The 26,329-nt window shown below is 48.9% G+C and overlaps 1 protein-coding gene across 10 annotated transcripts in view; it reads left to right on the top strand.

Annotated features, from left to right (window-relative positions):
* The window catches only part of UBR4 (ubiquitin protein ligase E3 component n-recognin 4), a 139,984-nt gene extending 113,923 nt beyond the window's left edge, over positions 1–26,061 (top strand). For 9 of the 10 annotated variants that reach the window (XM_003891221.5, XM_021942877.2, XM_021942808.2 and 6 more), the window contains 16 exons: positions 2,192–2,279; positions 2,835–2,962; positions 3,858–3,965; positions 4,500–4,619; positions 5,376–5,566; positions 6,025–6,198; positions 6,598–6,697; positions 10,760–10,978; positions 11,804–11,917; positions 12,916–13,058; positions 13,459–13,584; positions 15,328–15,522; positions 18,422–18,646; positions 21,787–21,877; positions 22,900–23,062; positions 25,675–26,059. In XM_003891221.5, coding sequence (XP_003891270.2) covers positions 2,192–2,279; positions 2,835–2,962; positions 3,858–3,965; positions 4,500–4,619; positions 5,376–5,566; positions 6,025–6,198; positions 6,598–6,697; positions 10,760–10,978; positions 11,804–11,917; positions 12,916–13,058; positions 13,459–13,584; positions 15,328–15,522; positions 18,422–18,646; positions 21,787–21,877; positions 22,900–23,062; positions 25,675–25,739 — 2,250 coding nt within the window. In that variant the 3' untranslated portion in view covers positions 25,740–26,059. Of the gene's footprint in view, positions 1–2,191; positions 2,280–2,834; positions 2,963–3,857; positions 3,966–4,499; positions 4,620–5,375; positions 5,567–6,024; positions 6,199–6,597; positions 6,698–10,759; positions 10,979–11,803; positions 11,918–12,915; positions 13,059–13,458; positions 13,585–15,327; positions 15,523–18,421; positions 18,647–21,786; positions 21,878–22,899; positions 23,063–25,674 lie in introns of all 10 variants that reach the window. The other variant, XM_021942792.2, reaches the window with a different exon arrangement.
* The last annotated feature ends 268 nt before the right edge of the window (positions 26,062–26,329 follow it).

The following is a 26,329-nucleotide window of genomic DNA, read 5'->3' as shown; positions in this document are numbered from 1 at the left end:
TTTCCCTGTTTGGGGTTGTGTGGAGAAAAACCAATCATCTTGTTTTCCTTTGGAGGCATCTGACTAATGGAAGGATATTTAATGACCTTCATGAATCTTCAGGAAAGCAAAAGTATTTTGCTGGGCTGTGCAAGTTGTCAAACCCCAAGGACTGAAAGCCAAGGGGTGTTGAAGGAGGCTCTGTGCTGGGAATGCTTGCTATCTTGTTCCCGTCAATATGGACACCTCTCAACTGAGATTAGTTCTCAGCTTTTATGGGCCTGCTCACTTAGTAGAACATTTTTCCAGTAGCTGTGTCAAGGAGCATCATTTCTGTTTTACTAATTGGGGAATGGAGGCTCAAACAGGCAGTTGTTCTTGAGGAGGAGAAAAGGGAAATTAAGGAAGTCCAGCGCTCTGGGCCTTTTGGTCATCACTCGTGATGCTATTTGTCCACTTATGGACGTATTAGATGGTCCCCTTCACCTTTCCCTCCTTTTTTAGTCTCCATTCCTTCCTTTCCTCTCTTCCTGTTTCTTTTTCTTCGCCTCCATTTCTCTCTCCCACTGCCATTTCTTCCCTTCTCTTGTTTCTATTGGGAGGAGAGGTCTTTAGTACATGAATCAGATAAGTAACTTAATTACAGCAAACTAGTGTAGCTGGGATGCACAGCAAACTTTTCTAGACTTGGTCCCAAATACTTCTGTAGAGTTTGAGAAACTAAATTGGCAGTATACTATTTGTACATTTTGGTCTTTAATTTGTTACATATTTCCGCCTCTCTCTTTTCTTTTCTCCCACTGGGCTGGGAATCCTGGTCACTGTTGACTGTTGGTCTACTGCCAGTTGGGTCAGTGTTGCACTGTTGGCTGAGGGACAGGCAGAGAACTGTCCCAGCCAATACATCTTGTCACACACATTTTAGCATCAAAACAGAACAATACGGATTTAATCCCTGATGCACATGAAAAATTAAGACCAAGCTTCTGTGGGCACTGTTGTAAATGGTGGTAGTGAACCCACAGACTACACAAGGGTATCTCCCTTGAATGGTGAAGCAAGATAGAAGTTGAGAATCATTTGCCCCTCTCATTGATGTGCTTAATCCAGTTAGAAGTAGTTTTCTGGCCAAGTCCAGAGTTTGTGATAGCCTTTGTTCTGGGACTTCAGCTTCCCTTCTCTATCTTGCCCTCCTTTTCCCTGAGAAGCAGCCTACCTCTTTAGCTACTGACTAGAACCTGCTCTGTGTTCAGTGTCTGTGGTGGTACTCTCTCTGAGGAATTCTCACTGGGCTTCCGTAGCCAGAAACACTTCTGCAACTGGCCTTTCTGGCAGGTTGTCTTCCTCCAGGGTTTCCTGTCCTGAAGCTAAGCACAGACTTGGAGGCAGGCTGCTTGAATCAGTGTGCTACCAAATCCCCCAATGGATTTCATCGAGGGTCACTTTGAGCTCCAATTTCTAGTCTGCAAGATGAGAATAATATTAATATATGTGCTCAGTGCCAGAAATATAGTGAACTTTCCTGATCCTCCAATTTAGTGAAGTTGCTGTAATTTTGTCATTTATAAAAGACTTGATTCTTATTCCAGTCAGATTGTGGGTTTAGCTTAAAGAATTGTGGATGAACCCCCTCCTTGTATGGTTATATGAAGACGTCCGAATCTCTACAGGCAAAGATTGATGTACTCTCTTTTCCTGTTTTGATTCCCGAGGCTTGAGTCAACGCTCTTTGATTTAAATGGCCTTTCTTGTCCTGGGTAGTAGTCCCTATTGATAGGAGAGAGTTTCTACTCCTGAGGAAGGTCCAGGCTTGGAATTAGACCTCCGCTTATAGCTTGGTAACCTTGAACGAGCTGTGTAACCTTGTGTAAAAGGATCATATAAAGTACTTAATTAGCATAGGACCTGGAACAGAGTAAAACATTCAATAAATATTTGTTAAATTATTACATAGTGTTCTAATGAAATGGAAGGGGATAGTGTCTTTAAAATGTTTCATACAATGCCTAGCTTCTAGTAGACACAAAATAAAATTAGCGTTCTTTCCCCTAAGTGAATTGCTGTGCATTTGGATTCTAGATGCTGTGGTTGAGACCTTGTAGAAAAATAGAGGCTCTCCACATTGCTGGGGCTTTAAGCAGGACCAAGTATGGAGTCCTTTGCATTTGTCTGGGCCTGTTTCTAAGTACCTTTCTCCACTTTCTCTGCTCAGGGAGAGCCCATGAGGATTGTTTATCGTATGCGGGGGCTGCTGGGCGATGCCACGGAGGAGTTCATTGAGTCCCTGGACTCTACCACAGGTAGATCACAGACGGCGCTGCACATGGGATCTGAGGCTCGGGACTCATGAGCGGCTCACGCCCTGGGACTTAGGGGCATTCTCAGGAGCTTCTCTCTTGTACCTCTACATCAGAACTGTGGGGAGAGTGTTTCTTCAATTGAGGAAAAATAGAGGTGTCTGTGGCATAATGCAGATACCACTGAGGGTTAAACAAACAAACAAACAAAAAAAAACACCAGCAAACTTCTAGAGGAAAATGCAATTAACAGTAAACTGGAGTTCAGATTTATTTTTAATCCCCTCTTCCCCCCCACTCCATTGATGGTATTGGTGCTCATACTTTGACATTTGAGTAAGCAATTTTAATTGACTTGAAACTTTGAAAAAGCTCCCACTGAGAGTGGGATAGTTTAGTATCATCCATCATTGACCCCTTTTATTGGCTGTGTCTTTATTGGAGATACGGAAAAGCGTTGTCAGCCATCAGTCAGGAAGAGGGCTGTCTTATCCTGGCCTATTTTATTCCCATCATCACCTTACCCTCCATTGTTGCTTGGCTTCTCTTCTCCCCTAGATGAAGAAGAAGATGAAGAAGAAGTGTATAAAATGGCTGGTGTGATGGCCCAGTGTGGGGGCCTGGAATGCATGCTTAACAGACTCGCAGGGATCAGAGATTTCAAGCAGGGACGCCACCTTCTAACAGTGAGTTGGGAGCAGCAAGGTGTGGGGGCCAGCCTTTCTGCACTGGGAGAGGCCCCTGTGGAAAGAAGCTATGGCCGCTGTGTCATTTTACCCTAGAGGGCAGCGTGGTGCCACGGAGCAGTGCGAGCCAGTGAAGGACCTGGCAGTTAGCACTACATTCTTAGGCATGCCTCTTCCCGTCCTGCTGGCCCACTTCCCTTCTCTGATACCTCTTTATAGAGCCAGCATCTGACCGTCTTTCCCCAAATAACTGCACTTGTGTTAACCATTATCATAGTTGTTGTTTTTAAAATGGATTTTATAATGTAACTCATTTCTTGCATTATAGGGTTTTATTTGGGTATTCATCCAACTGATCTCCTTAGCAAGGATTAGAGCATTCCAGAGAGGCACCACAAATATTATACTGTTATTTTCACTACCCCCCCCCCACTCCCCCAGGGTTTATGAGAATATGTAGTATTGTTATTATTTGCCTTTGTTTTAAATGACCTGTGTGGTTCTGAGCTCTCACAGGCCACGAGCTTTGGGATCATTCTCATTACTATTAGTTTAGGGTCTGGATTGTTGCTGGGATTTCCCCCAAGACAACAAACAGAACATCACCTCTTCCATTAGGAACTGGTGTCACTGCCGTTGTATTAGAGATGGTAGAGACATATCCAGCCAATGGAGCTACCTCTGGAGACAACTGCTATTTAGAATAGCAGCCTAATGTGAGAGCGCAGCCATCTCACTGTGTGCCCTGAGGGGCCACTTCTCCCTCCTGTCCTCTTCGTTTCAGGAGGAGCCCTTGCTGATGGTGTAGACCCTGCTTAGACATCCCTTTCCTACTGGCCCCCACGTCCTACACTCTCATGTGGCCTCATGGGTTTTGACTGGCTTTTCTTGTCAGGTGCTACTGAAATTGTTCAGTTACTGTGTGAAGGTGAAAGTCAACCGGCAGCAACTGGTCAAACTGGAAATGAACACCTTGAACGTCATGCTGGGGACCCTAAACCTGGTAAGGAGCATGGGCTGCAGGTGAAGAAGTGTGGCCCTTGGAAGTCTGGGTGCGAAAGACATCTCAGTTCTGGGCTCAGATGAAATGGACTCATGGCCTCTTCAAGCCCTTCATCTCTCTGACTGGTGCAGAGGCTTGGGTCATTCAGCTGCCCTTCTCCTCTGGCTGGCTGACCCCCTGCCCCATGCTGCTGCCATGGCACCCAAGAGCTTCCTCGCTCCTTTCGTGAGTTCAGATCAGAGATAAGAGGAAGGCAGTCCCTTAAGCAGTCTAGACTACACACCAGTGGGAAAGAAGTGCCCCTCTCCTTGGGGCAACAAAGAAAGAGATCTGGAACTTCATGTTTTCCCTGCCGTCAAAAGCTCACATGCGTGTCTCCCTCTCAGAAGATGCATATACCCGCACATTCATACACATGGTCATACACACATGGTTTCTGGGGAATAAGGCCATGAGGGCGTCTTTGAGAGCAGTTATCAGTGGTAAGTGGCTGTGGTCTTATTCTGAGAGTGACTGGGTCTCCTCCTCCTACAGGCCCTTGTAGCTGAACAAGAAAGCAAGGACAGTGGGGGCGCAGCTGTGGCTGAGCAGGTGCTTAGCATCATGGAGATCATTCTAGATGAGTCCAATGCTGAGCCCCTGAGTGAGGACAAGGTGAGTGAGGCCCAGCCCCTCCATCTGCAGGCACTGAGAGCCTGCACTGTCTCATTGCCCACAACAGGCCTGTTAGTGTCTGGCTTAGCCCACTTGAGAATGACAGATCCTGCTTAAGCTTTGGAATGTCAGGACTCAACTAATGATGACATAATTGTATTAAAATCTGAAATCTTTGGATTCAGAGCAAGCACAGTTGCTAAGGATAGTCTTTCACTCGAAAGCTGCTCATTAATGGAATCGTGGCATGTCCCAGTTGATAGGCAAGGGCTTTAGTCCAACCTTTCATTTCGTTATTGAGGAATTGAACAGTCCACTTCATTTCCCTGGACTTGGCATTTCCTCAACTGTGGTACATAGTTGGTTACTGGTAGAATCAGGCCTAGAACCCAGGTCTCCAACTCCCAGAATTTCTCTCCACCTATTATACCTGTAATTTCCTCCATTCTTACTGATGCTAATGATTTGGCTAGAGCTATGACCAAGTGAATGTCCAGCAGCCTGCATTCTCTTATAGGAAGGGAAAATTGTATTGGTGTATTTTGACCACCTGAGACTATTAACAGGACTGGCTCAGAAATTTAGAAACGAATTTCTCAAGTGAAACTGTTATTTCCCAAGAAGTGCCGAGACACAGTTCTTCTAGGGGTACTCTTGATGACTCTGATGGAAATGCTGACTTTTAGGGCTCAGATGTAGGCTGCAGCCACAGTCCTGACTGCATTAATGGCATGTCCACCCTCTTTTCTGTTGCAGGGCAACCTCCTCCTGACAGGTGACAAGGATCAGCTGGTGATGCTTTTGGACCAGATCAACAGCACCTTTGTTCGCTCCAACCCCAGTGTGCTCCAGGGCCTGCTTCGCATCATCCCGTACCTTTCCTTTGGAGAGGTGGAGAAAATGCAAATCTTGGTGGAGCGATTCAAACCATACTGCAACTTTGATAAGTATGTTACTTGGATTTCATATAGTGAAGTGAGAGTCTCCACTAAAACCCTGAACTAGGGTTTTCTATTAGATTTTTCTATTAGAATTTCTATTAGATTTTTGTGTCCTCGTTCTGGCTTTTAAGGAGCTCAGTCTAGTTGGGAAGTGAATAATTAGTACTATATTAGAGTAGCAATTGGCTAGGCAGAGAAGGCAAAGTGGTTGGTGAGATAGGAGGAATATGACAAGATGGAGCCACGTGTGCGTCTATGTGAGTGCGAGAGAAGGCCATGAGTGTGGGAGATATAGCAGGTAACAGGGAAAGTGGCGGGAGCCAGGGCAGATGGGATTTTGTGTCACATTAGGGAACTTAGCCTTGATCTTCTCTAGGCTGTTGACAGTTGTTAACCAAGAGGGTGACATGATTGGGTTTTGTCCTGCCTTTCATACCCTCAAACTCTTTGTTGTTTTCTCCTAGGTATGATGAAGATCACAGTGGCGATGATAAAGTCTTCCTGGACTGCTTCTGTAAAATAGCTGCTGGCATCAAGAACAACAGCAATGGGCACCAGCTGAAGGATCTGATTCTCCAGAAGGGGATCACCCAGAATGCACTTGACTACATGAAAAAGCACATCCCTAGCGCCAAGAAGTATGAAGCCCTCCTGCAGCAGGGCTGCTTTGCCTCCCCTTTGCCCTTTCCTTTTCCTTCTCCATCAGCATCTTGGTGTAAAGCTTCACGTATGCTCCTTGTCCTCCTTGGGGCCTCCCAACCCCTTCTGGAAACTTTGTGGGTGACCAGACCAGTCAACTACTGCAGAGTCCTTGGGGCTTACGGGAAAAGGATGGCAACTTTTTGGTTTCTACTTAGAGTACTCACTTCTTTCTGGCTCTTCAGCTGAGCTGGGTGGTTCTATGTGATTCTTCATGACACTCGGAGAGGGTCACGATTAAACACTCTCTGGGAGTTTAAATAAGCTAGAGTCAACAACTGGTTTCTAGGTAGCCTTTGCTTCCCTGACCTGCTGATAAGCCTTCCTTTGCTTTGCAGTTTGGATGCTGACATCTGGAAAAAGTTTTTGTCTCGCCCAGCCTTGCCGTTTATCCTGAGGCTGCTTCGGGGCCTGGCCATGCAGCACCCTGCCACCCAGGTGGGTAGCCAGGACAGGTAGTGTGAGGGTACAGGTGTGCAAGTATAACCACCCTAGTTCACCTTGAGACATGACTTACCCTAATATATGAGACTCCTAGAGTAGAAGTGAGCCTCAGAAGTCATCTGCTTCATCTCTCTGTGTGCTGAGACAAGTAAGCTGTATTTGTGGTTTACTCATTCTTAAGTGGGGCTTCACTGTCTAATGGGTCAGCTGTGCGGCTGTTGAACTGTGAGGGATTGGCTGACCAGAGAGTAAAACACTTGGGTGTCTGGCCAGTCACTAGGACACTTATATTACCATCACCTCTATTTTCTCTGCCTCAAGCAGCTGAACACCTTGTTCTTAGGCCCACCCATTCCACTCCGCAGCTTATTCCTGATTTCACCCCACAGGGCTGAGCGTTAACCTTTCACAAATCCTATCCTAACTGGCCCTGGATAGATGGCCAGGACTGGGTTTTTTTTTAAATTGAAGTTTTAATTTGGAGATTATTATAAATTCACATGCAGTTGTTAAGAAACAATACAGAGAAATCGTATGGGTCCTTTTCCCACTCTCCCCCAATGGTAACATGTGGAACCGGAACACACACCACAATCAGGATGTAGACATCGGTGCCGTCAGGACGCAGGGCAGTTCCTCAGCACAAGGGTCCCTCTTGTTGGCCTTTCGTAGCCACATCCATCTTCCCCGACTCCCCTGCCACAAGCCCCTGGCACCCACCGATCTGCTCTTCATTTCTGTAACTTTGTTATTTCAAGAATGTTGTAGAAATGCAGTTGTACAGTATGTAACCTTTTAGGATTGTCTCTTTTTTTTCTCAGCATGATTTTCTGGAGTTTCATCCAGATTTGTTTAACTGTTCACCCATTAAAGAACACCTGGATTGTTGCCAGTTTTTGGCTGTTATTTATAAAGCTGCCATGAACACTTGTGTGCAGGTTTTTGTGTGAATATAAGTTTTCATTTTTCTGGGATAAATGCCCAAGAGTGCAGTTACTGGGTTGTATAGTAGTTAAGTATTTTGTTTATAAGAAGCTGCCAAACTGTTCTCTAGAGTAGCTACAGCATTTTACATTTCCCTGAAAATGTATGGCTGCTCCAGTTTCTCTGCGTCTTAGCCAGCATTTGGTGACTATTTTTAGTTTGAGCTGTTTCGTAGATGTGCAGTGATTCCGTCTGGTTCCATGTTTTCCTAGTGGTTCATGATGTTGAATGTCTTTTCATGTGCCCTGTTTATCTTCAGTGAAATGTCTGTTCATGTCTTTTGCCCAATTTCTAACTGGATTGTTTGTTTTTTAATGTTGACTTTTGAGAGTCCTCAGCATTGCATTTTTTTCTATTTGTAGTGTTCTGCATTGAAAATAGTTCCACTGTCTCATTTGGTCGTCTGTTCTGGTAACTCGTTCCAAAAACATGGCAACTTGAGTACAGGAAAGTTTCTTCACTGTGTCTCACTGAAATTCCTTTTCTAAACTTTTGTTCAACTCAGTGGAGTCATAATTAGTATATATTTGTGGAGATACTTTTTCCTACATAGGAATTGCACATGTATTGTTTTCCATATCCTTGTAACATCTCTATTTTGTATATGGATAAATCAAAGAACACGGTTGTGATTCGGCCAAAGGCAACACAATGAGTTTGGAACTCAAAGTCAGCTGATTTCCAGGCTTCTTCTTCTTCTTCTTCTTTTTTTTTTTCCTTGAGATGGAGTTTTACTGTTGTCATCCAGGCTGGAGTGCAGTGGCACGATCTTGGCTGACTACAACCTCCGCCTCCCGGATTCAAGCGATTCTCCTGTCTCAGTCTCCCCAGTAGCTGGGACTACAGGCACCTGCCACCATACCTGGCCAATTTTTTGTATTTTTAGTAGAGATGGGGTTTCACCATGTTGGCCAAGCTAGTCTCCAACTCCTGACCTCAGGTGATCCACTCGCCTCAGCCTCCCAAAGTGCTGGGATTATAGGCATGAGCCATTGTGCCTGGCCTTTCAGGCTTATTCTTAGTTACCAAATTGAATTACTTTCTTTAGAATAAGGCTTTATCTAGTTAGATACTTGGCATTTATGCTATGGCCATTCATTTTTCTTTCAACATATATTGTTGTGTAGCTGGTCCTGTGTTAGACCGAGGAGACAGTCGCCATCTGTGCCTGTTGGGAGCTTACTGTCTGGTGGAAGATACAGCCAAATACAGAGTAATAACTAAACAGTGAGATAGACGCAGTGTGGAAGGGGCTGGGGCCTAAGGAAAGAGGAGTGTTAAGTAGAGGGCGTGGCACCTGCAAAGGCTCAGAGGCCAAAGAGCGCTTAAAGCCTTCCAAGAATTGAAAGCAGCTGCAGTGGGAGGCGAGGCATGGCGAGAGCTGCCGATAGAGACCTGAGCAGGGCCAAGGCATGTTCTTTCTCCCGGAAGAGGAGTATGGGTTTTCTCTTGAGGGCAGTGCCCCGGCTGTATTTTAGAGAGTGGATTCAAAGGAGGTGAGATTCGAGGTAGGAAGAACAGTTGACAGGCTTTTATTGTAATTGAAGTGAGAGAAATGGTGGCCTGAACTAGCTCACGGATAGATTCAACAGAGATTGAGCTGGGAGGAAGAATAAATGGGATTTGGAGAGTGACTGAACGTGAGAAGCGAAGAAGCTGGATGAATCAAGAACCCTGCTCGGAGATCGAGACCATCCTGCCTAACATGGTGAAACCCCGTCTCTATTAAAAATACAAAGATTAGCTGGACGTGTTGGTCGTGCCTGTAGTCCCAGCTACTCAGGAGGCTGAGGCAGGAGAATGGCGTGAACCCAGGAGGCGGAGCTTGCAGTGAACCGAGATCACACCATTGCACTGCAGCCTGGGCGACAGAGTGAGACTCCGTCTCAAAAGAAAAGAACCCTGCTCAGTTTCTGGACTCAGTGATGAGGTGAATGGTGGTGCCACTGAGATGGAGAAGATCAGAGGTTTGCAAGTAAGGTGGAGGAGAGTTCATTAGACTATGCTATGAATGTATGGTCTGTCCTATTAATAACTAGAATGTAAGTTAAATGAGGGCAAGGTCTTTGTTTTCCCAGCACCAAAAACATGTGCAAGCATGCACACACAGTAAACAGCCAGAATGTTGAGTTTGGGAAACCTGTGGAAAAGCTCAGTACGAGTTGAAATATGGGCTTAGCATTTAGGAGCATGAGACATGAGGGAATAGGTAATTTTGCTGAGACACAGATATCGGAAGCAGACTTACTGTGAGAACAGATTTATGAGCTGCTGAGTGATCTACTGGCTGTGTTGTTTTCAGCCTGTCATCTCATATGTAGTAATTGCTGTCAAGTCACTTGTGACACGGTGGTGAGGATTTCAGGGATGTGGTGATATTTCTCAGTGAGCTCACCTGGAGCACTTTTTCCAACTACACCTGCCTTTAGCCTTCTGATGTTCTCCACCCCTGTTTATTGCGTGGCCCTATATGTAGTGACTTCCAGCTTTTTCAGGCACAGAGGTTTCTTGTTAATATCTTTTTTGTGGTTTAAGTTTTTAATGTCCATACCTGCTTGTAGTCATTGCACCTCTAGTATCCCTAGCCTGAGAAAACTGTGCTCCTAGGTTTGGTGGACCCAGGGGCTCCCAGGTGGATAACTTAGGCAGGTCCTTATGAGAACATCCAGCGCCTGCTCTGGCTGGTGAGTTCACCATTTAGGACTCGTCAGGTGCTGCTGCTTGTCTTACCAGAATAAGGGAATCTTCTCCTGACCCCTTTCCACATCCTCTGTGATGGATGCTTTGCATATGTTATCTAGTTTTCAGTCATCACAGCAACCCTTGCATTATCCCCATTTTATAGATGGAAACACTGAGCTTAGAGCATAGGAACTGGTCAGAGGCAGTAGCAGAGCCAAACCCTCTTCCATTTGTCTGTCTGTCAAAGTGTGGAATCAAAGGACGTGATTGCAGCTGAGCAGGTGACATGAGATGGTGCACAGTGGTTGAGTTTCTAAACCTTTAAGCTCCCGGGAAGAAGGTTTGTCTACGTAATTGGAGGCATGAGTCTCTCTGGTCTCTTATTGGCAGGTTCTGATTGGAACTGACTCCATCCCGAACCTACATAAGCTGGAGCAGGTGTCCAGTGATGAGGGCATTGGGACCCTGGCAGAGAACCTGCTGGAAGCCCTGCGGGAACACCCTGATGTAAACAAGAAGATTGACGCAGCCCGCAGGGAGACCCGGGCAGAGAAGAAACGCATGGCCATGGCGATGAGGCAGAAGGCCCTGGGCACCCTGGGCATGACGGTAAAGCTACCTCCCAGAGTCCCCATGTGTCTGCCCACACTTTGATGAGGAGGTGGCCATGGGACAGCCCTGGGGTTGGCCATGGGGAAAGAGAAGGCTGGACAGAGGAGGAGGAAGGAACTAGGTGTGGTCGACCCTCTCAGAGGTGGGACTGCTATTGTTCTATCATACAGATGAGACTCGGAGTAAGTGACTTACGAAGTTTACCAGAACAGTAAGCCGGTGATAAGAGCCATTGTTTATTGAGGACTTATTTAAGCCCTCAAGTTGTTCTAGGAGGTAGATATTGTTATACCCATTTTCCAGATGAAGTAACTGAAACTGAGAGGTGAAGTAAATAGGCCAAGGCACATAACTAATCAGTGGTTGACACAAAGGGCTCTGTGCTCTTCTAACTGTCCCACCTTGGAGGAAGCAGAGTCCTACAAGCTCCTTCTCCAAAGCACAGACTTGAGTGTCAGCAGTTGAAAAGCTCACGTGGGAACAGTGAATGAATCAGTGCGACAGCCCTTGGAAGCTGGGACTTGGCATTGCTGGCACAAAGATGCTGGCACGAAGAAAGGGGGCTTTTCTGATGGCAGGTGGCACCTTGCCAGGACTCCAGCTGGATGATTTCCTTTGCTTCAGTGGCTCCTGTAGGAAGAGAGAATAGCAGAAGGGCCTGGGTCTTTATCCTCATTAGAAGACAGCTCAAGGGCTTTCTTTTCATGCACCTGTCCTTTTAGTGGAGGTAGAAAGCTAGCCCTGTTCCTGAGCATCCCCAAGCTAGGGTGGGAGAGGGTGTATGGAAATCCCCCTTGACATGCCGCTGGGGTTCCCCTACAGACAAATGAAAAGGGCCAGGTCGTGACCAAGACGGCACTCCTGAAGCAGATGGAAGAGCTGATCGAGGAGCCCGGCCTCACGTGCTGCATCTGCAGGGAGGGATATAAGTTCCAGGTACAGCTGCTGGGCTGCGGTCGGTCTTGAGGGCCCAGCCTGGCCCCTTGTTCTAGGTAGCATCCCCCTCCTCTCCAGGCCATTTTGTTCTTAGCTAGGCAAGGTCAAGGCCTGCATCTTAGGAGATTAACAAAAGGACCAGCTGTCCTCTTTAGAGGCAGGAAGGCAAACTCATCCGAACTTTAGACTTTGTTGTCTTTATCATCATCATCACGACAAATGCTACTGATCGGATTCTTCCTGTATGTGAGGCCTCATGCTCAGAGCTTTGTGTAAACTGGATAATTTTATTTAAACCTGTAAAAAGTCTCAACTTGTGGTTAAGCAAACAAAGGTCACATGGCAGAGCCAGAATTCCAGCCTAGGCTTCTCAGACTCCAGACCTGGGCTTTTAAAAACACGACATGCTGCCTCCATTCAGAATAACTGGGGAGAAAATTAGAACTTTCTTGGCTTATCCAAACTAGATTCCACCTGAAAGGAGCAGAGCAGCCAGTGACCTGCTGGCTCTCCTGAAGGCTCAAAGGTGGCCTCTTCTCTCCAGCTTGAACTTACTGCTCAGAACACAGGCTGTGGAAGGGCAGGTGCCTGGGCCACAGGGCTCGTTAGTTCTGTATAGTGCAGGTTCCTCAGAGCTGCCTGACAGGTTTTGAAAAGCAAGGGAATATCGAGAAGTCACTTCTGCATTTTCAGACAGATGAAGCACAAAGTAAAGAAAGATGGCCGAGGCTTGCTAATGTGTCTGCCTCTACATCTGCACCGCATCCCCTTCTTACTGGTTGCTCCCATAATCCTCATTTCACTAGGGCTGCGCCCAGCCAAGTGCTTCACCAACAGACTGAGGAACTGGCCTCATCTGCTCTTCTGAACTTCCCTAGTGAGAGCAACATGAACCCCAAGGCATTGTCCAAGAAGGGCGACAGTTCCCCTCTGCTCTGCTTCCCCTGAGCCTGACTTGGAGTTTCTCCTCTCCTCTCCTTATGTTGTCGTCTTTGCAGCCCACAAAGGTCCTGGGCATTTATACCTTCACGAAGCGGGTAGCCTTGGAGGAGATGGAGAATAAGCCCCGGAAACAGCAGGGCTACAGCACCGTGTCCCACTTCAACATTGTGCACTACGACTGCCACCTGGCTGCTGTCAGGTAGGCCCTGGCTCTTGTGGGAAGGCTCCTTCAGTAGGCCTGCCTGTGGGCCTGGAGTGGGTGGGACTGCCATCCTCGTGGTTTTAAATCTGCTCCTTAGGGTCTGGGGAGTAGGGTGTTCTGCCTGACACCATATAGGTCCCCAAGCAGTTATTTGAATGATAGGAAAATATGCTTTGGCCTGGGCCCAAGGCTGGTGAGAGCAGCCCTGCCTACCGCAGTCAGCAAAGCCAGCATGTACCACATTGAGGCTACACATGGCAAATTCTCTTCGCAGGGTCAGGAGCCCGGGCTGACTGACTTCTTAGTGTTGGCACGCCCCCACCCCCACCCCCGCCCAGGTGCCTGGTGGCCACCTTAATTCCAGCAGTCGCTTGTCCCTGCTCTCCTCCCTATCCAGGTTGGCTCGAGGCCGGGAAGAGTGGGAAAGTGCCGCCCTGCAGAATGCCAACACCAAGTGCAATGGGCTCCTTCCAGTCTGGGGGCCTCACGTCCCTGAATCAGCTTTTGCCACTTGCTTGGCAAGGTGAGTGTTGAGTATTTTTCCATGGTGGGATGGAGGGGATTTGCAGGGGATGGAACAAGACCTGCTATCAACCCAATCCCTGGTGACACCATTTCCTGTTACCTGCTTTGGGAATCCATGTCTGTCTGGTGACTGGGGAACTGTCCAGAGCAGACAGGGTGGGGGATGGAGGCTTACTCAAGGGGTGACCTGACATGGCCTGCCACAGGGTGGGAGGAACCAGCACCCTCAGCTTACCGGGCACCAGATGAAATTTCTGGGTCTTCACTATGCCTTTGCTTGTCTTATGACATAAGATAAGATGTGGGACCCTGACTTGGTCCTTGAGGCCAGAATTTGAGTTCACTTCTACAGCGTGTGGCTCTGAGGTTTAAATAATGAAACTGGCTTAGTGGCAGAGGGGATGCTGGGCTCCTTAGAAGGCCTCCCTGGTCCTGAAAACTCGGATAAGAATAGCTAAAGCATCTGTGAGGTCCTCATGTCTTGCTGATGCCTTGTGGAGTGGTGCCCCACCCCAAGTCCTGTTTTAAAGCTCAGAGATAAAACCATGCCTGTCAATAAAACAGGCAGCTGACAGTGATAGCGGGCAGCATGTTGAAATGCTTAACCTGTGTTCTTTTGTTTTGAGACAGAGTTTTGCTCTTGTCACCGAGGCTGGAGTGCAATGGCGTGATCTTGGCTCACTGCAGCCTCCGCCTCCCAGGTTAAAACGATTCTCCTGCCTCAGCCTCCCAAGTAGCTGGAATTACAGGTGCCTGCCACCACGCCCAGCTAATTTTTTTTTTTTTTTTTTTTGAGACGGGCGTCTTGCTCTGTCGCCCAGGCTGGAGTGCAGTGGCCAGATCTCAGCTCACCACAAGCTCCACCTCCCAGGTTCACGCCATTCTCCTGCCTCAGCCTCCCGAGTAGCTGGGACTACAGGCGCCCGCCACCTTGCCGGGCTAGTTTTTTGTATTTTTTAGTAGAGACGGGGTTTCACCATGTTAGCCAGGATGGTCTCGATCTCCTGACCTCGTGATCCACCCGTCTTGGCCTCCCAAAGTGCTGGGATTACAGGCTTGAGCCACCGCGCCTGGCCACCCAGCTAATTTTTGTTTTAGTAGAGACAGGGTTTTGCCATGTTGGCCAGGCTGGTCTCGAACTGTTGACCTCAGGTGATCCACCTGCCTCGGCCTCTCAAAGCACTGGGATTACAGGTATGAGCGCCCCCGCCTGGCCAGGCATGTATTCTTGTATACATTGTACAGGTGAGATGCAGAGTTTGAGCAACTTGCTCGAGGTCACCCAATTAATAAGAGGCATAGCCCAGATAGATGGGAACGTGTATTGACAAAGGGGGGAAAATGCCTTTGTTTGGAGATTGAAGAGCTCATTCTTATGGACAGATCACTTTGTCAGTCAGAATGGATGAGTTCTACATTTCTTCCTCCAAAATGTACTTCACTTGCAGCCACGGTATGTCCTACAACATTGGTCCATTCAGAAATGGGCCCCCAGGAGTGGTGGGCTCTCATCAAAACTTGGAGAGTGTCACATTCAGTCACTGCAGAAATGAAAATGTCCTATGGCCTTGTCATCCTGCTGGCCCCAGCCTTGGCCTCAACTTTCCCTTTTATTCTTGTCTCCATTTGCAAACCTTTGCAGCTATCAGGCCCGGGAGTATTGGAAGGAGGCTCTATCTCCCAAACTGGGTTTTCACCAGGAACTACTTCCATTTCATTGTTTGTCCTGCTTCCCCTCTAGACACAACACTTACCTCCAGGAATGCACAGGCCAGCGGGAGCCCACGTACCAGCTCAACATCCACGACATCAAACTGCTCTTCCTGCGCTTCGCCATGGAGCAGTCGTTCAGCGCAGACACCGGCGGGGGCGGCCGGGAGAGCAACATCCACCTGATCCCGTACATCATTCACACTGTGCTTTACGTCCTGAACACGTCAGTACCCTGTGTCCCAGGGGCGGCATCTCGCACACCTACCCTGCATCCCTCTGCCCGAGATCCCTCAGCTGCTTCATAGCCTTTCTTGCTAGTTCCAGAGCAAGTGTCTGGCCTGAGGCAGCCTTTTTGCTGAGGTGGGGATCCTCATCTGCGTTCTTTTAGGGCCATGCAGAAAAAGCAATAAAGGGAACTTCCTTCCCCCAAACTGCCCTATCTCCCACCATGGGCAGCCCAAAGACCACATCCTTGGACCGACCTTCAGCTCATAGGGGAGCAGAAAATGGGAAAAGTCAGGCCACTGAAGCCTCTACTTCGATGCAGCTGCTACTTCTAGTTTCCAGACTGTTCTCTTGAATAGGGGGAGGCCACAGGTTGGAGCTGCACCCACATCATTAGTCAAGGGCATATGGTTTGTTACAGGTGATGGTTTCCCATCAAGGGGATGCAGCAAAGCTAAGGACCAGTTCATAAATGGAAAACTGGATTTGTTATTCCTGTTTTCTCTACACTGGGTAATGCTTCTGGCAAGTGTGAAGGGAAAGGGAATGTTCAAGATTATCTGGGAAAGTCAACCGACAAGGCAGCCAGGAAAAAAAAGAGATTGGTAGTTTTATCCATATGCACATTATGGGACAGTTAGGTTGGTACCTGGAAATATAATTTTAAAGAAGCTCTTAGGCCAGGCACGGTGGCTCACACCTGTCATCCCAGCACTTTGGGAGGCCAAGGTGCTGAGCCCAGCCTAGGCAACATAGTAAGACTCTGTCTTATTAAAAAACAAATTGTTTTAAATTAGCCAGACACACACCTGTAATCCCAGCTATTCGGGAGGCTGAGGTGAGAGGATGGCTTGAGCCAAGGAGGTTGAGGCTGAAGGGAGTTGTGATCACACCACTGCACTCCAGCCTGTGTGACAGAGCAAGACCATGTCTCAAAGAAAAAAAAATTAGGAGATTGACTATCCTTTAGCCCTTCCATTTAATTCACTGTTTCATGCTTGTAGGCCCCATCTCCTAGCAAGAGGCTTACAGTTCCCTGTTGAAAGGTTGTGTATAGCTCACCCCGGGTAGCTGCAGCACAGTTTAGGCAACAGGACAGTCCATCTCTTGTCTTTTCTGGTTCTTTCTCTTCAACAATGTTATTTTTTCCTTCCCTCCCGTTTCCTTGTGAGATAAAAGGCTGACCTCGAGACCACAGGTTTCATTGTTAAAACATGCAGGGGCAGGTTGACATCAGTACATTACATCATCTGCTGAACTGCTTAGACTGGCGGGAGCAGCACCCGGCAGCACTGATGGCACAGACCTTCCCACTGTCCAAATGTCGCTCCTTCTCAGTGGTCCTGGGGCCCTGGACAGAGCCCTGGGTAACTAGGTGTCAGTATACTTCTGAAAAGCCAGACATTTGTAATTCTCAAGTCCCTTCATTGGAAAGGGAATTGGCTCTCTCACAGTTACTTTGGTCAGTCCGAGGCTGACCCAGAAGCTTCACAGAGAGGCCTTGCTTCTTGGCCACAGACTGCTTCCCAATTGACAGCTATCCAGTTGACATTGGTGGGCGCTTGGTCACAGGGGGGTGAGTGCGTTTGGTGGAATATATGTGTATGGAAGCAAGTATGTCACAGCATGGCCACTGTAAGCCAGACCAGAGCCTGAGCAGGTCCTGCAGCAGCCAGAAGCCTCAGATTCCTTACAGGGCTGGAAGATCAAGTTGAGTGTACCCATCCATGCCCATCTGCAGGCAGCAGAAGCAGGCAGGGTGTCCTTGCACCCTCTCCTCCTGCTTTCCCAGAGTCCAGCATCTGTGCCAGTGTCAACTATAGACCTGGTAACTTGGGTTCTAGTGTTGTGTTTGTCCCCACCTCTCCCCACCAGTGCCGCATGGGGTTAGGATAGGGCATCAAGCATTCACGGCATGAGAGCACCATTCAGGTTCTAAGGAGAGAGTGTACCCAGAAGCATGTCATCAGCAAGGACTTAAGTCACCTCTCAATGCTGACTCCGTCAAATGTCAAAGCTTCAGCATGGGGTAGGAGGCAGGGTTAAGATGGACAGGCTTCCTGGCTTCAGAGCCCAGTTCTTTCCACGATGTGAGACTTTGGCAGAATCCTTACCTCCTGCGTACTGCAGTTTTCTGTTTCTTTAAAATTGGGATAGTGGTGGCACCTGTCCCATAGCGTTCTTGTGAATACCCAGTGAAGTAATCCCTATAAAGCACTTAGAGCAGTGCCTGGCACTGAGTTTGCTGTGGTCATCATCATCATCATTGCAACTTAGGACACATGAGGACAAGAAGCCGCGCTCATCTGGGAGAGACTGTTCTCACGAAGGCGGGAGGACCTAGATCATAAGAAGACAAACCGGAAGAGGGAGCCTAGGAAAGGAACCACATGCAAATTTAGTGCAAACTATGTAAACGTAACAAGACTATGTGGAGCAAGGGGGAGTCAGGCTGTGGACCCGCTAGGGAATCTTGATTCATGTTTTGACCCCATTACTCACTAGCTTGGTGACTGGGCAAGTCACTTCACTTTTCTGGGCCTCTGGAGTTACTAGCACAGTTCCATGTTGGCGGGGTTGTGAATGTCCCTGATACATGGTGCTCAGAAGCCAGTAGTTGCTTGGAATTGTGTCAGAGCTGAGGTGGGAGCTAGAAGCGGGGGCCAGGGAAGAAGGGAAGATGCCACAAAGAAGGGCCTGGAAGGGGAAGAAGGGCATGGATCATGGATTGTCAGAGGGAGTGGGAGGAGTAGTCAAGGATGGGTGGGGAGTGTTCAGTCATCCAAGCGTTCAGCAAATGTCACAAGACAATGACAAATTGAGCAAATTCTTCCTGCTCTTGCTGCCGGGTCCTACTTCCACCCTGCTCTTATTTTATCGTGCCCATTTTCTTCTAGAACCCGAGCAACTTCCCGAGAAGAGAAGAACCTCCAAGGCTTTCTCGAACAGCCCAAGGAGAAGTGGGTAGAGAGTGCCTTTGAAGTGGACGGGCCCCACTATTTCACGGTCCTGGCCCTTCACATCCTGTCCCCTGAGCAGTGGAGAGCCACACGTGTGGAAATCTTGCGGAGGCTGCTGGTGACCTCACAGGCCCGGGCAGTGGCTCCAGGTGGAGCCACCAGGTCAGTACCTGCTTCGGGAAGCTGCTGCTCACTATTTCCCATCATCAGTTTTGAAAAGCTGCTTAGCGGTACGCATGTGCTAGGTGGAGGCATGCTTTGTGACTGCGGCAGTGGACACCAGCCCTTCTCCCTTCTCAGTCTGTCATGTCAGGAGTCTAAGCTGATAGCTGGAGGTTGCCTGATCATTTCCAGGTTTTATGTTCAGCTACTACAAAGGTAGAGGCAGGCTTACCTACTGTAGAAAATGTTGGAGAGGAAGGCAGCCAGGCACAGGGTGGTACAACCAATGAGACGATCGGAGCTGCCAGGGCTGAGAACAGTAATCAGGTTTTCCAAATCTTGCTGGCATTGGCATAAGCCAGGAAAGTTTCAGTGTGGCCACATGGGGTATTTTCTAATAATTAAAAACTCGTCTTCACTCTCTCTTCTTGGTTACATTCCTATCCCATGCGTCCCACAGTCCATGAACCTTTCTTCTTCTAGACCACTCTCCTGTACATGTGGACACCTCCCCAAGAAAGAGCGTGTCAGAAAGGAAGTGGTCTTTGATTTATGACCTTGGGCTGTGATTTGGGTCTGATGGTATCGAGAGAAACAGCTGTAAACAACCACCACAGCATCTCTTTGAGGACCCACATGGATTGCTGTGTGCAGGGGAGACTCCATGGGTACCACTCAGGCTGCCAGTGGCCCCACACAGTCTCTGCCTGTCGTGGGGAGCTACAGAGCAGGCTTTGGGTTTGGCAGTTTGCTTCTGTCCCTTGAGTGAAATGTGCCTCTGCTTCATTTCTGGAAGATCGGTTTTGTGATTTTTGTGATACTGCTTTAGCCCAGCATTCGTGGGATCATGTCCACATTTGTAGGCCAGCCAGGGAGCAGAGGGAAACTTTTAGGGCCATGATAAAGACAAGCCAAGTGGAAATAGCGTGTGCCCTCATTGGCACACCTGGTATCTTTATGTCCATTAGCCCTAATTGATCAAGCATTTCTGCTCTGTGGGCACTTCATGCCTCCAGAGAGACCAGGTTGGAGCTGTACTGTTGAATCTGGCCTGTACCAAATTGTCACTGGAGAGTGGGAGGGGCAAGTCTTGTTAGATTCCTAGGTAACCTCTGCCCCCATTCCTAACATACCACTTTCCAGTATTTCCCAAGAGCCTGAATTACTAACTGCTGGAAATCAAAAGTTAGATTTTGAGAATACTAAGTTGAGAAGTCAGGCTTGGCCTGCATCCATTTGCTGCATCCATGCAAAAGAGCGGCAGTTTATTGGGCACAGTCTCTCCATGGCGGGTGTGAAATCGGAACCCACAGGAGCTGTTTTGCTCTCAGTTAGGAGACTAGCATTCATTACTGTCCCAGGCAGTTAAGGAAAAGCTGATTTGGTCACAGCTTAATTAGGAAATCCAGTGTGAGCTACATTCATGAGTTGCTGTTTTCTCTGTAGCAGTTTAGTCACCTTTACTAATTGGCCTTAAATAATTAAGTTGGGCAGGGTCACTCAAGCTTTCTGCTTACCAAAGCAGAACAGCCACAGCAAAGGGCCAAACATGGCCATGGTCTGGGGCTGTGAACCCGGCACTCATCAAGGAGACTAGGAAAGGCACTGTGAGTTTGCCCGATACTGGGAGGAGACCCACTGGGAAGAGACCACGGCTGGAAGGGCGTTTAGAGGTATCATCCTGGCGTTGGGGCAGCCTCACTGGCGGCAGTCTTTGTCCTAAGTCCTGTAAGTCATGGGGTAAGGAGTAGTAGCAGAGACACAGAAATGTAGCTCAGCAGAAGCTGGCCTCTTCTGCACATTTGACATTCAGAAAAAAAGTTCCTCTGCCAGGAACTTGCAAGTACAGAAACCTGGGACGTTCTCAGGCATCTGTCAGAACTTGATCTGTTACCTTATCTGCCAGGGTAAAGAACTGCAGAGAAATGGATTCTTGTCCTAGTCCATGGCTCCACCTTCTAGGACTTTAGGCTGCAGCATCGTCACATGTATGCAGGAGAGAAAGTAGGGGCTCGGGAAGGTACTGGGGTAGAGGGAGGCCACAGGAAGCATATTTTAGTAGAGAGGGAATTGTCCCCATTATTATTATTAGTCTTTTGTGAGTTATTTATTGAATGCAGGTGTGGATGGCCTGTCTCATGCTAGGCAGCCCTTCACTTGAGGCCCATATAGTTTTAGCTTCTATAATAAATACCATCTATGTTGTCTTATTTTTATGATTCTTATATATATCCATGCATTTTAATACTAAACATTTAATATATGTCCCTTTAGTCATGGGATGTGTTCCAGCCGAGGGGAGCCTGGTCTTTCTGTATTTCATACTGGCTCTACCTGCTGTAATCATCCCTCAAACCAAGAGTGCCTGCTGAGAATGCAGTGGACGTTGTTAGAGGCGTTCCCCACCCCCCCACGACCCCCCCGCCACCCCTCATATTCCAAGGAACTGGCTGGTCTTTAATCCTGAACTGAATCATTGGATTAAGTAGCAACGATACTGGTTAGAAACAACGGGGTGTGGTGAGCAACTTGGATTATCCCAGGATTTAGGTGATGTCAGGGTGGCTGCATGCTCCATCTTAGACATTACCATTGCTTAACACCAGCTTCCTAGCAGCTTGCTGCCGTTTAACACAGCACACATTTGACAAGTTACTATGTTTGACTGGTTTAGGTCTGCTGGCTTTTAAGAAATTTCTCCTAATGGGAGCGTAAAGACTGAATTAGAACCTTGTTTCCTACCTCATTTATTAGGGTCCATCAAATTCCAAGAGTTTGTGGGGGCCCAAACACAGGGGATACATAGGAATCCTTTGCCTTTCTTTAAGTCAGTAGCCTTGTGTTTGCCACGTCTGCCCTGGTGATGTCTCCCCCGGTTCCATTTTACCCTGATCTGGAAGATGAGCACTGAGAGAATCAGATGAATTTCATGGAGCATTTTTATGACCAATAAACTTCTGGGTCCCAGGGCTCCAGAGGTTCTTGCCCACAGCTGCTTTTTTCCAAGCAGAAGGCAAGTCCCTGGAACTCCAAGATGCATAGACCACTGTGACTCTTCCTTGCTCCCAGAATGCCTTGCTCTGTCCTTGTGAGTATCCTCCTAGGGACTTCATGTGATGGAATTGGATTTTCTTTTGCAGGCTGACAGATAAGGCAGTGAAGGACTATTCCGCTTACCGTTCTTCCCTTCTCTTTTGGGCCCTCGTCGATCTCATTTACAACATGTTTAAGGTAAGGAGGCTGTCAGAGGCCCAGTGGGTTTTGGCAAGAATGTAAAATGTGTGCACTCCTGTCCCTGACCCTGCCTCAGCACCCACATGGCTGCTCCTCTGCTGGCCTGGGGGTGCTTTGTTCCTAGAAGCAAACAACCCCAGCTGTGGGAGGGATTGGCACTGGCAGCCTGGAGCCTTTGTCTGTGAGGTACATTTGTTTTGTTTTGTGAGACAGAGTTTTCTCTTGTCGCGCAGGCTGGAGTGCAGTGGTGTGATCTCAGCTCACTGCAATCTCCGCCTCCCAGGTTCAAGTGATTCTCCTGCCTCAGCCTCCCAGGTAACTGGGACTACAGGCATGTGCCACCATGCCTGGCTAATTTTGTATTTTTAGTAGAGACGGGGTTTCTCCATGTTGGTCAGGCTGGTCTCAAACTCCTGACTTCAAGTGATCCACCTGCCTTGGCCTCCCAAAGTGTTGCTATTACAGGTGTGAGCCACCGCACCTGGCCCACATTTGTAGCTGAGATCACTCCCGTCACCTGCTCCTGAGCCTGCTCCAGGCTCGACTGTGCAGGAAGACCTTCCCTCCTGGGTCTCTCTTTGCTGCTTTTGCCGCGCTATTGGGATAAGCTCTGTTGCCCTGAGTGAGTCTGACCTACCGCAGCCAGCTTATAACAGGACAGTCCTCTCCGGAGAGAATCTGAGTTTTTGAGTTGGTTCCTTTCGTCATTGGAATGAAACAGCTCATGGAAGCACGTCGACAAGTCCCTTTGCTCTGGGGAGTGTGGATGGGAAGTGTATGGGGAAGGAATGCAGCCACTTGGAACCTGTAGGTTCAGTGCCTAATAAGGGGGCCCTAAGAGGAATGACGTAAAATTTTGTTGTTCCTGGAGACAAAACACGCGCTCTAGGGTGTGTGTTGGTATGCTTTGGTGTAGGTTGGGAGGGCCGTCCTTTGAGGGGTTGAAATGGCCTGACTGACTTGAGGTGGAAGATGAGACGGCAGTCACCCACCTTTCTGTCTCCTGTTGATTCTCGTAGAAGGTGCCTACCAGTAACACAGAGGGAGGCTGGTCCTGCTCTCTCGCTGAGTACATCCGCCACAACGACATGCCCATCTACGAAGCTGCCGACAAAGCCCTGAAAACCTTCCAGGAGGAGTTCATGCCAGTGGAGACCTTCTCAGAATTCCTCGATGTGGCCGGTTAGTGTCAGGGTTTTCTCTTTTAAAGATCCTCCGCAGCAAAGCCCCGCGTCTTCCTCAGTGGGGCCAGCCGTAGCTTTATTTTCACAACCAGAGGAAACGCAGTATGGGCCAGCCTGTCAGCTGCCACCAAAAGCCCTGGGAAAGATGCCTACATAGCAAGTCACCAATAATAAGAACAGCAGCTCTAACATGTACTGAGCACTCCCTCTTTCCCAGGCATGGTCTGTTCACTGTACATGATCTCAGCCCTCGCGGCAGCCCTATATGAAGCAGGAGCTTTGGTTATCCCCATTTTCTAGATGGGGTAAATGAGGCTCTGAAGATCAAATGAGTGGCCAGGGGAACATAGCTAGAAAGTGGTAGGGTCCCTGTTTGAGTCTTTTTTTTAACGGCAGTTCAGAGAATTCACACGCAAATTGCAATGCGCCGTCTTCCTCCCGCGTCTTAGGTCACAGTTGAGGGAGACGTGGGCGACCGAGCAGGGCCCCTCTGAACTGTGGGTGTGGGGGTTGTGGTCCAACAATTCCTTATCCCACTGCTAGTAAAATTGAAATTCTTTGTATAACAAATTTATCATTCTAATTGCGAACAAACACATTAGAATTGTTTTGGATTTCATAACCAAGCACCAAGTGACAGCAGAGGGAGGTGACTTGGCCCGTGCCTGGGAAATCCACCTAGGGTTAAGAGACAGTGCCCTGTCAGGTTGTGGGCGCCATGGCGTTACAGCCCCCATCAGAACACCCTCCCTACAAAGGTCAGCTCCCCAGAGCCAAAGCACAGGTCACCAAACCTGCTGACTCTTTTGTGAACTTGTTTCACTTTGTTCTGGTGTTCATCATGGGAATTTTTTTTTTTTTTTTTTTTTTTGAGACGGAGTCTCGCTCTGTCGCCCAGGCTGGAGTGCAGTGGCGCGATCTCGGCTCACCGCAAGCTCCGCCTCCCGGGTTCACGCCATTCTCCTGCCTCAGCCTCCGAGTAACTGGGACTACAGGCGCCCGCCACCTTGCCAGGCTAGTTTTTTGTATTTTTAGTAGAGACAGGGTTTCACCATGTTAGCCAGGATGGTCTCGATCTCCTGACCTCGTGATCCACCCGCCTCGGCCTCCCAAAGTGCTGGGATTACAGGCTTGAGCCACCGCGCCCGGCCGCATCGTGGGAATTTTGTGAAGTCTAAAGGAGAACAATCGCCCCCAGATCCCACTCTTAGGAGAACGCCTCTGCTAACGTTTTCTCTATCTTGTTATCCTCTGGGAATGAGACCCACTACAGGGCCGGAGGGTTGCTCAGTGTGAATTCCTCTTTCTTCCCAGCTCAGAGCCAGCTGACAGATTTTCCCACAAAGCTCTGTGCCTCCACGTTGGCTGCCCCTTGCAGTGGCCTCAGTGGAAACACTGTGCTGGGATGGCCTTCGTCGGCTTGGTGCCTGCCTCCGCATCTGGGTGGGCCTGTGCTAGCACTGCTCACCTCCGTGTGTTTGTTAACTGCACCACCTCTTTACAGCTCCCACTGGCTCTGTTTCAGCCTAGACGTTTCACCAGCATCATACCTTAGCACATGCCTCGTGTTCTTCCCAGAAAGTCAGCCCTGGGACCAGGTGGGCTGCTAAAGTCCTCAGTGCTGGGCCCTGTGCCTGTTGCATGAGCCTGTGTCACTGTGACTGTGGAAGTTGGAGCTAGTGAGAGGAGGAGGAGGTGGGCAGGGGAAGGAGGGTCCCCTGGGCTCGGGCTCCACACCAGCCCTGAGCTGCTGACAGCACCCCTGGCCTGCAGCCGGGAAGAGCCAGAGCCCTTGCCGGGCAGCGAGCCTCCGTGCCTTCCACTCCTAGGTCACGTTTTGACAGCACCCCTTTATTACTTTGTTTAAGCTGTTAGAAAATTTCAGAACAACAGACACACCCTGTTCAAATGTGAGAACAAAAACACCTTCCAAAGCCAAACGGCGATAGTCTGAGCCGCTCTCTCTTCCATCAGCCCAGATGCTTGGGCGATGACTTCAGTTCGGATGCTGCCAGGCCTTTGGGGCTAGCAGCTCCACGGCTGTTTTACATGTGGCTCCGGCGTCTCCTGTCCCCTGCTCAGTGACAGAGGGGTGGGGCCACCAAGGCCTCCGTGCAGCATGAGCACCTTCTGTGAGTGAGGCACTTGCACATGAAGGGCCTCATTGAGCCCCCACAGTGGGGCCGCAGGGCTTCTCCCTGTCTCCGTTTGATGGCTGAGGAAATGGAGCTCCTGAGCTTTGACAACCTGCTCAGGAGCCCAGGACCCATCATCAGATCAGAGCTCAGAAGAAGCTGGGGTCCTGCCACCCTGCGCTGCTCCTCCCAGCCCTCAGGGGCAGGGCTTTCTCTGGTCCCTGGGTGTCCCTGAGCCAGGTGTGGCCTCTTCCACTTCACCCCCAGCAGCAGTGCCTGCTTCTGGAACAGGACTGCTGCTGCGGAACAGGGTTTTGCTCAATGACTGCCTCCCCGGTCATGCTGCTGTCCAGTGAGCAGCCAGGCCAGAGCTTCGGGCCGCAGTGTGTTCTCTGCTCGATGCGGCAGCCGTGACTCAGGGGGAATGGGGCTGCACGTCTGCCCCTGACACACCTCTGCCCGCTGTGCTTTACAGGTCTTTTATCAGAAATCACCGATCCAGAGAGCTTCCTGAAGGACCTGTTGAACTCAGTCCCTTGACCACCACACAGCAGCTGCAGCAGCGAAGACGAAGCTGGCTTGCCTTCCACCCTCTGTTCTCCCTCCTTGTGCATTGAGTTCCCTCCGCGGATGCTGCATTGTTACCCCGCCCTCCCCTCTCTCATTTTTCTTGGTGTGGCTTGGGGTTTTTAGGCTTCCTGTTTTATCTCGTGTGTGTGGTGCACTAGCTATGAAGTTGTCTGTAACCCAAGCCATCAAAGGGCCTGTACATACCTAGGAGCCATGAGTTGTCCCGGCCAACTTCATACTTGAGTGTGCATATCTTGAGAAATAAACAAATGACTTAATACACATTGAAAAAGAAGGTGTAGCCTGCTGCATCAGCTCCTCCTCAGTGGTGCAGGCCAAATGGTTTCCCTTGAATGCACAGCCGTTTCCGGCGTCAGCCCAGGAAGACTCGTGTCAGAATCGCTGTCTCCAGGCCTGTTGTCAGTGCTAAGTGGAACCTGTCTATTCTTGGCCAGCAAGTTGGGACACCACATTTGATCGCTCTGATTTTTACCAAAACAAAGCCCATGCCTTGCTCTTAATTTTTTGGCCTTAAGAGCTGGAACCCAAAGATACGTGAA

This window comes from Papio anubis, chromosome 1 (genome assembly GCF_008728515.1).
Source record: "Papio anubis isolate 15944 chromosome 1, Panubis1.0, whole genome shotgun sequence".
Taxonomy (NCBI): Eukaryota; Metazoa; Chordata; class Mammalia; order Primates; family Cercopithecidae; genus Papio; species Papio anubis.
Note: the sequence above shows the minus strand (reverse complement) of the source record. Positions and strands in the feature narration are given on the sequence as shown.